General features: G+C 37.5%; 2 protein-coding genes across 32 annotated transcripts in view; one reads left to right on the top strand and one right to left on the bottom strand.

The window, feature by feature from the left end:
* The window catches only part of LOC104762114, a 12,083-nt gene continuing 3,303 nt past the window's right edge, over positions 10 to 8,789 (top strand). For 6 of the 30 annotated variants that reach the window (XR_763366.2, XR_763369.2, XR_763368.2 and 3 more), the window contains exons 1-8: positions 5,583 to 5,662; positions 5,857 to 5,948; positions 6,045 to 6,220; positions 6,305 to 6,450; positions 6,547 to 6,656; positions 6,761 to 6,828; positions 6,958 to 6,992; positions 7,092 to 7,161. Coding sequence is in view for 1 of the 30 variants with exons in the window: in XM_019243272.1 (XP_019098817.1) it covers positions 647 to 654; positions 5,069 to 5,140; positions 5,271 to 5,378; positions 5,456 to 5,510; positions 5,579 to 5,662; positions 5,857 to 5,948; positions 6,045 to 6,078; positions 6,183 to 6,220; positions 6,305 to 6,344 (531 nt within the window). In the remaining 29 variants the exon portion in view is untranslated. Of the gene's footprint in view, positions 153 to 239; positions 295 to 586; positions 707 to 782; positions 884 to 1,095; positions 1,182 to 1,269; positions 1,331 to 1,489; positions 1,538 to 1,651; positions 1,766 to 1,852; positions 1,908 to 2,018; positions 2,139 to 2,199; positions 2,289 to 2,416; positions 2,545 to 2,635; positions 2,695 to 2,816; positions 2,856 to 2,935; positions 2,953 to 2,992; positions 3,181 to 3,272; positions 3,371 to 3,487; positions 3,543 to 3,640; positions 3,737 to 3,810; positions 3,901 to 4,076; positions 4,183 to 4,283; positions 4,364 to 4,447; positions 4,535 to 4,706; positions 4,785 to 4,881; positions 4,939 to 5,028; positions 5,141 to 5,270; positions 5,379 to 5,455; positions 5,511 to 5,578; positions 5,663 to 5,856; positions 5,949 to 6,044; positions 6,221 to 6,304; positions 6,451 to 6,546; positions 6,657 to 6,760; positions 6,829 to 6,957; positions 6,993 to 7,091 lie in introns of those variants that run through there. The other 24 variants (XR_763396.2, XR_763391.2, XR_763382.2 and 21 more) reach the window with 24 other exon arrangements.
* LOC104762070 lies at positions 7,112 to 8,346 on the bottom strand. 2 transcript variants are annotated; one of them, XR_763359.1, is made up of 6 exons: positions 8,272 to 8,346; positions 8,104 to 8,179; positions 7,901 to 8,026; positions 7,750 to 7,822; positions 7,473 to 7,575; positions 7,112 to 7,361 (listed from the first exon to the last, which is right to left on the bottom strand). XR_763359.1 is itself a non-coding variant. In XM_010485304.1 (6 exons), the coding sequence occupies exons 1-5, from the start codon at positions 8,315 to 8,317 to the stop codon at positions 7,537 to 7,539; spliced, it is 360 nt and encodes a 119-aa protein (XP_010483606.1). In that variant the 5' UTR covers positions 8,318 to 8,346; the 3' UTR covers positions 7,112 to 7,361; positions 7,506 to 7,536. The 2 variants fall into 2 exon arrangements, 1 of the variants encoding a protein (XP_010483606.1); XM_010485304.1 differs by having other exon boundaries at positions 7,506 to 7,575.

Below are 8,789 nucleotides of genomic sequence, written 5' to 3'. Positions count from 1 at the left end.
CAGCCTCATGGATTGTCAAATTTGCTCTTGACTAGCAGAGAAAGGCATCAGTGGAGATGATGATGAAGACGACTTGCTAAAGCGCAAGACCTTTTGTGGTGTCTGGTACTAAGATCTCTCGGTGATGGTTTGATTGTGGAGTCTTCTTTTTTGTTTGTCTTCCTAATCTCCCATATTTACTCTCTCTTTTTCGATATAGTGAAACAACTGTTGATATGTCCTTTTTGTTTTCCTCTCAGGAGTTGAAAAACCAACCACCATCAATATGGAGGGACGGGTAAATCATTGGCTTAAGTAAGTTAACTGATTAGCTCTGTTCTTCTCTCTTTCTTCTTTTTACATGGATTTTGAGATTTACCANTGTCCAATGTTGTTTGGTTATATTTTGTCCATTAATAATACTCAGCCCAGTCCAATAAGAAGAAAGTTGGAAAAGGAAAATAGGAAAAGGAAATCGTGACCGTCGAAACCCTACCCTACTTTAGTGAATGAAAAATCGTGACCGTCATAATAATAATAATATTTATCTATAAATAAATGCCTCCACTCTTTCTTTNCTGCTTCTGATGCTGTTTTCTCTTTCTAGTTTCAGCTGTTTTGTGTCCGGGCTCTTGGATTGCCACTAGAGCGGCCAAAGAGTGTAAACATGGAGAGGTTGCATGTCCTCCAAAAGGTGAAACTTCGTGGGGCTCTTTAACTTCGTGAGGTTTGCTTTTCTTTTTACATCTTCTCATATAACTTGGTCTCATTCATTGCTCACTTGTTAGCAATCGATNGGTTTCGCGTCTCTGATTTTTGTTTTTGTTTCTTCGTCTCTTCTTGCAGGTGTGTGTGTGTTTTGAAAGCAAGTTTATCATCTGATTATCGCTCCCCCGGCCTCTGGGTGAGTTCTTCTTCTAGGGTTTGGCTTTTTGTGTTTCTTCCTCCGTTTTTTTTTCACTAACTCGTTTCTTCTCCTTCTCCTTCTGTCGTGCTTTTTGGAAGCGTGACTTTCGTCTCTAAATTGATTTCTATATTCTAGGGTTTTTTGTCTTCACTCGAATTCCTTTTATTTACTCATAGTTCCTATTATTATTATTATTATTGTTAATCCAGGTTTGATTGTGCTGTAGTATTGATCGATCGGCGATTGAGGAGGAGGGTACTAAGATCTCTCCCTGATGGTTTGATTGAGGAGGAGGGTACTAAGATCTTCTCGTGTACTAGTTTGATTTTCACGATTTTTGTTTTTTGTTTTTTGGGGTCTCACTCTCTCTCTCTTTGATGCAGGTTCTTCTTTTGGAATTACTCCTGTACAGCAAGCTTGGATCACAACTAGCAGCAATATGAAGTGAGTATGTTTCCAGCCATGAGCTGAGACTTGCTTATTATATATGTCTTGTTATTTTGTTTCTTATCTCTTGTTTCTAGCTAACTTTTCGTATGCATGTTTCTTTTTTTTTTTTTTTTTTTTTTNTCCTGGACTGGGTTTAACTTCCTTTTATCTCAGAGAGATGGATTGAAGAATGAAGAAGATCACTTGAGCAGACTGCTTAGGGTCAGTTAACTCTGTTCTTCTCTCTTTCTTCTTTTTACATTGATTTTGAGATTTACCAAGTTATACTACTAACCTGCTTCTGATGCTGTCNTCAAATTTGCTCTTGACTAGCAGAGAAAGGCATCAGTGGAGATGATGATGAAGACGACTTGCTAAAGCGCAAGACCTTTTGTGGTGTCTGGTACTAAGATCTCTCGGTGATGGTTTGATTGTGGAGTCTTCTTTTTTGTTTGTCTTCCTAATCTCCCATATTTACTCTCTCTTTTTCGATATAGTGAAACAACTGTTGATATGTCCTTTTTGTTTTCCTCTCAGGAGTTGAAAAACCAACCACCATCAATATGGAGGGACGGGTAAATCATTGGCTTAAGTAAGTTAACTGATTAGCTCTGTTCTTCTCTCTTTCTTCTTTTTACATGGATTTTGAGATTTACCAAGTTATACTACTAACCCTGCTTCTGATGCTGTTTTCTCTTTCTAGTTTCAGCTGTTTTGTGTCCGGGCTCTTGGATTGCCACTAGAGCGGCCAAAGAGTGTAAACATGGAGAGGTTGCATGTCCTCCAAAAGGTGAAACTTCGTGGGGCTCTTTAACTTCGTGAGGTTTGCTTTTCTTTTTACATCTTCTCATATAACTTGGTCTCATTCATTGCTCACTTGTTAGCAATCGATTCCTGGACTGGGTTTAACTTCCTTTTATCTCAGAGAGATGGATTGAAGAATGAAGAAGATCACTTGAGCAGACTGCTTAGGGTCAGTTAACTCTGTTCTTCTCTCTTTCTTCTTTTTACATTGATTTTGAGATTTACCAAGTTATACTACTAACCTGCTTCTGATGCTGTCTGCTTTTTATTTATTTATATGAAATCCATTTTTTACAGGATCATATGCGGAGAGCTGGTGATGTATTCTTTAATTTGCTGAGGTTCACTTCCTTCTCATTACTGTTAAGGATGATGCTGAATTATGGACCCAAACGATGGAAAGGGCATCTTCTTCTTATTGCTCTGTAAGTCATCTCACGATTTTACTCTTTTCTTTATGTTCTTCTGTTACAAGCTTATCTCTATCCTCTAACCAATACTCCTTTTTTGCACCAGAATTCAACGCACCATCCTTTGAACTAAAAAGGTACTTGTCATTGCCTCATGCTGTTAAGGTAAGTTAACTCTGTTCTCCTCTCTTATTCTTTTTACTTGGATTTTTGAGATTTACCAAGTTATACTACTAACCCTGCTTCTGATGCTATTTTCTCTTCTTTCTCGTTTATGGTTGCTGCAGTAGCACTTGGGATAAAAACAAAACAGAGGTTTGTCACAGGTAATGTTCACTTAATCTATGTTATTTTCTTTATGATAATGACTCTTTGTGTTGTTCTGATGCTTTCTTCTCCTCTGCAGCTGTCATACTTCTGGAGGTATAGATTTGAAACATATTTCTTTGTGTTGTGTTTATAGATACAACATTTATTTGAGAAATAACACAGACTCTTAACTTCACCGAAGAGAGAAAAAAACAAAAAACAATGAGAGAGAAGTGAAGATCGGAGAGCGTTCGGTGATGATTTTTGAAGAATGAAGAAGATTCAGAGCAGAATTAGGGTTTACGATTGATTACCCAAACAACAACAACGACATCTTCAATTGTATAGTTCATCTTCTTCCCCATCATCGTGTAAGTTATTAGAGATTTTCTCTTATCTTCTCTTCTAAATCCGAGTATTTTTACTGAATTTAGCAGGATATGGTGCCAAGTGGAGTATCGGAGAAGCCGGAAGACGTTGCTTGTTTGTTTCTTTTCCATGGCGTTTCTTCATCTGTTTTGACGACGACCAAGTATATGTTTAAAATCTTATTGGCTTTTTTTGTTTTTTTTGTTTTTTTAGGGTTTTCACCTTGGCTCTCTTATAAAATTAACGATGGTTTCTTCTTCTTCTAATTCTCTATGTGCAGATCGGGGTGAGATGGTTTGATGAATGAATGATGTTTCAGAACTTGGGGATTTATGGTTTGTTTTCTGGTTTTCTCTTTTTAAGTTGTTGTTTATTAATTCAGACTTGCAAATTAACTATGTATATGGATTCTTCTAATTTTCTATATGTGCAGGTCAGAGGTGGATTGAAGAATGAAGAAGAAGACTCGAAACTGCTTAAGGTTTGTTTGATGATGATCCGAACAACAACAGCAACAACAACATCAATGGTAAAAAAATCCCATCCTCTTCACGTTAGATTTTGTTTTTCATTGATAAAACATACATCACTGTCTCTTCTCAGGATCGTTGATGAATTAGCAAGATATAGTGCAAGTGATGATTGGAGGAGGAGGAGGCTGTTTCTTTCCATGGTGGTTCATCTGATTTCATGGTAAGTTAACTCTCTTCTTCTCTCTTGCTTCTTCTCACTTGGATTTTGAGTTTTTACTAATCAATATACAGAGACATATTCTGTGATCCTAATGGAAGTTAGAAGCCTCTCCGAATTCCGAGGTTTACTCCTTAATCTTGTTTTTGTCTGTTTGATATGGAATCCATTTTTTGCAGGATCATATGCGGGGATAGCTGGTGATGTGTGATTTGCTGTGATCACTCGAGACAGTGGTGCGTCTTCTTCCTTGTCCACTTCAAATTCGCCCCTTCCATATAAGTTGTGAGTCTAAATTTATCCCCTTTAAAGTTTATTCTTCGTTACACACAATAGAGAAACTAACTGATATTTTTTCTATTGCTTCTTCCTTTTCTATTCTGGAGATTGAATTGGCGTTTTTTTCAGGAGTCAAGAGAGACGACTACAAATCTATGATACTGTTAATCCTCTGGAGAGTGTTGGGGTGAGATTTGTTTCTCCACTTAATTAAATTGCTTTAAACCTCTCTTGTTTATGTTTGCTTAGTAACGAGTTTGTTACTTTTAAGTTTTAACAAAAGGAGCCAAGAATCAGTATACCTGATGCTGGTCAGAGGTGGATTGAAGAATGAAGAAGAAGACTCGTACTGCTTAAGGTAAGTTAACTCTGTTCTTCTCTCTTTCTTGCTTCTTTTGATTTTACTGGTTCACAGAATAATTCAACTCTATTCTAACTGAGCTCGGGAAAGGTACTATTTACATTATCATTCTTGTACTACCAGATTTCTAATTTTTCTTTGGTTTTTATGAATCTTGTAATTGTTACAGGTCAAGAACCACCTGTGGCCTAACGTTGATGCTCATAGCCGAGTGCTGCCGAACTATTATCGTCTAACCGAAAACAAAGTACCAAACTGCATTGTTATCACTTACGTGTTTAACCCTGGACCTTGTTTTGCTGAATCTTGGTTATAATTAATTAATTGACTGAACATTGTTTCAGATACAGATACTACACTGCTTTTTGGCTGTCTCAAGGAGTCTCTTCATCTGCTCACAGGTACGTACACAGACATACTTTGGCGCTATTGACAATTCTTGTTGATTAAAGCCACACTCATCTTTGTGATGTTGTTTTTTGCTGATATAGGACCGGGCTCTTCGACTGCCACTAGAGTGGCCAAAGAGTGGTTACATGTCCTCCAAAAGGTGAAACTTTGCAACTTCGTGGGGCTCTTATGCTCCTCTCTAAACAACCGGAGGTTTTTTTTTTTTTTTTTAAATCTTCTCATATACTTTGGTCTCATTCCTCACTTCACCATTGTTGTTGCTTGTTAGCAATATATTGAAAATCCTGGGTTGGGTCTTAATTCCCTTTATCTTGTGTTTTAGGATTATTCGGTTCTTTGGTGTGGGTTTTATGGGTCTTTGGCAACTTCTCATCCAAAGCGTGGGGGATCACAGGTGGTGGTTATGCAGCTTCTGCTTTTTTTCAGGCTGGTAACGTTTTTCCCCCTTCAATATTTATTTGGTCATACTTTCTTTTTACCTGGCTCACAAATTATTTAACTCGATAGGTCCTCAAGCTTTACGAAGTGGTTGGTGCCTCCTATTCTAACTGAGCGTGGAAAGGTACTATTTACATTATCATTCATGTGCTGCCACATTTCTGTTTTTCTTTGCTTTTATGAATCTTGTAGTTACAGGTCAAGAACCACCCGTGGCCTAACGTTGATGCTCATAGCGGAGTGCTGCTGAACTATTATCGTCTTACCCAAGGCAAGGTACAAAATCGCATCACTATCACTTAAGTGTGATTCGTTTGAGATCAGAAAATAAAGGGAGTTATCTTGATGGAAATATTTGGAATTTAGGATCTTCATTATTAGTTTGCTGCTTCATAACTTTATGGTTTGTGTCTCATTACACATATCACTTATTGTATAATCTATCTGAAATGCTATCCATCTTGATGCAGATAATTGTTAAATCCAACCTGTTTTTCGTCAGATCAGTGCTTGAGGTTTTGGTTTTACAGAACCTTGTGTCGACATGGGCTACTATAACAATGTAAGTGTCATTTGTTTTCTTTTTTAGCTCTACAACTCTTATGTTCGAAATTGTTGTTCCATCGTTCTTTGTTTTTAAAGCATGATACTGTTGCAGGTCTTTGATGAATGCAATGACCAAACTGCAATCAGTAATTACAAAGGATTTAGATTTGGATTAAGCCTTATGTTCATGAGTCTTCACATTCTTAGTTTTAAAGCTGCAATTTTTTAGTCTATTGCTTCTCTATATCAGGTGGAGATCTACACGATGGAAGGAAAGTCCTTCTCCAGGTAAGTTCATCTCTATATTATGTAGTCTAACACTTAAAGTTGTACAATCTTGGTTTGACATTACTATTCTAATTGATTTTTCAGTGTTGGTCTCGCGTGTTCTCTTCTGCGACTGAAACGATGACGACGACGACTCTCTTGAAGTCATTGCCGCCGTGGAGTCTGGTAAGAGTGAAAACCAACCCCGACTTTGACAGCAATACGTTCTACGTCCCTGCTAATAGTGGAGAGTAATACCTAGATCCGTTTCTCCCTTTTGTGTTGTTGTTACTTGTTTCATATGTGAATGCTTGGTTTCTAATGGTCTTCTTTGCTTTTTCTCTCAGGTTGGTGAGAACCCAACTGCATCCGGCTAGGGAGATATTGGAATTACTCCTGAACAGCTTTGTCATTATGTTGTCAAAGGATCATAACAACAAGCAGCAACATGGACTGGGTAAGTTTCCACTCATGAGACGTGCTATATATATGTCTGGTTACTTTTTTTTTATCTCTTGTCTCTTGCTAACTTTGGTGTGCATGTTTTTGTTGTCGCATCAGCCTCAAGGATGTCAAATTTGCTCAGATACTAATAGAGAAATGCATCACTGGATCATTTATGGTTTCAGGTATGGAGATGCACATTTGTTATTTGTTCTGTGTTGCCTAGGTGTTGGTTTTTTTTTTTTTTCATCGCAGAGGTTTCTCTCAGGATGCTTGACATGATCTCACTTTGTTCATTTTGATGGTTGTTGCAGTAGCGTCTTTAGCACTTGGGATAAAAAAAAAAGAGGTCTGTCATGAAATCAGTTTAGTTAGATCTTGCTCTTTCCACTTTCACAAGTGTACCGTCAACTGCAATTTAACATTTGTCTTACATGATCTTGGACAGGATATCAAAGAAAGATGGCATGATGGAGGAAGCATTGCATTAGCAGTGATTATTTTGGTTGTTGTCACAGGTAAATTTAACTTGTTTCACTTAAATATGAGAATTTTTGATATTTATTCTTGGTGTTGTTCGGATGCTTTGTTCTCCTCTGCAGCTGTCAATGACTACAAATAGCCTCTCTAGCGTCAGAACCTGAATGATTAAAAGTGAAACATACATCTGGAGGTAATAGATTTGCAACATAGGAGCCCATACTTCGTAGCAGAGACCCTAATAGACATTAGAAAAGAAAAAAAAGAAAAAAAGCAATTCAGCGATATCGACCATCATCCATCATCATAGAATCTACAACAACACAAGGACAAGTTATATAAATCATACCGTAGAAGAATGTCACACACCACCGCACCTTACCTGATTCTAGACGAGAAGATAAAAGTTCAATTCAACATAGCAATCCTAGTGCCTGGACTGTGACGACGTTCTGCATCAAAACAACAAAGCAGTACAAAAACAACCAAGTAAATTAGTAAGTAACTAGAAAGAAAAGTAAAAAATCAGGAGGGAGAACAAATCAGTGAGAGCGATCATCATAATAGGATCATCAGCAACTAGAGCCTACAAACAACAACACAAGGACGAGTAAGTAAAATCAAACCGTAGGAAGAGCCGAGGAGGTGCGACAATTCAGAAGCGGGTGGAGCCTCCATGATTCACTTCCAACACACCACCTGCAAGACGAACAATAAACTTAATTACTTAGTGGGAACCAAAACGAAAATATATAATTAGGAATTATAAATTCAAACCTCCTGTACAGTAATACCATTGCCTCGAGGATCTGCATCAAAGGACAAAGCTTAAAAACAAAATCGTCTAGGAAAGAATTTGTGGAGCATCTCTCATCTGAATGTGTGTGTACACGGCAAGAACATCTAACACACAAGAAACAGAGTATCAAAAATAGCCAATATTAAGGTATTAAACTGAGCAGAAATCATAATGTTTAAACCTGAAAGTTAAAACTCCCACAATGTTTTCTATTTGAACCTCCCACACAGTCAGTAATCCAGGAGCCTCCTCGAGATCTGCATCAAAAGAGGGACTGAGATGTTAATTCACGTATATATAGAAAAAACAATTAAAAGATGTATTAAGACTTAAGAGGAAGGAACAAAACCCATTAAGACGTAGAGCACACAGAAGAAGGTGTCCATCAAAGCCATCACTGATCGATCAAAGCATCATCCAATACCTGAAATAACATAGCAAAGAAGTAAGAATCACATGAACATCATAAAAAGCCTTGAACGATTCAGTTTAGAAACTTAGAAACCAAACCCTGATGAGCAACATTGAATGTGAGTGACAAGGATCAGTCAAAGCCATCACACGCTCTGCATCAAAAGATAGACTGAGATGTTAATTCACTTAAATATAGAGAAAAATTAAAAGATGTATTAAGACTTAAGAGGATGAACAAAACCCACTAAGACGTAGCACACAGAAGGAGTCCATCAAAGCCGTCATTGATCGATCAAAGCATCGACCAATACCTGAAATAATCCAAAACCTGAAAAGAAAAACAGAACAACAAGTTAAAAACCAAACCCTAGAAAAAAAAGCAACTGTATCGATTCAAAGGACACCAGAGACTAGTTCGTGTCCATCAAAGCCATCATCATCATCAAAACCTGA

Source organism: Camelina sativa, chromosome 3, assembly GCF_000633955.1.
Source record: "Camelina sativa cultivar DH55 chromosome 3, Cs, whole genome shotgun sequence".
NCBI classification, from domain to species: Eukaryota; Viridiplantae; Streptophyta; class Magnoliopsida; order Brassicales; family Brassicaceae; genus Camelina; species Camelina sativa.
This window is presented reverse-complemented; position numbering and strand designations above follow the sequence as displayed.

What these genes read in the sequence shown, in the direction of transcription:
- LOC104762070 (XM_010485304.1), bottom strand. Translation starts at nt 8,317, where the DNA reads ATGGCTTTGATGGACACCTTCTTCTGTGTGCTCTACGTCTTAATGG. An exon ending in GTGGGAGTTTTAACTTTCAG is followed by an intron (nt 8,027 to 8,103) that starts GTTTAAACATTA and finishes CTTGTGTGTTAG; the next exon opens with ATGTTCTTGCCGTGTACACA. An exon ending in CCTCCTCGGCTCTTCCTACG is followed by an intron (nt 7,576 to 7,749) that starts GTTTGATTTTAC and finishes GTTTTGATGCAG; the next exon opens with AACGTCGTCACAGTCCAGGC.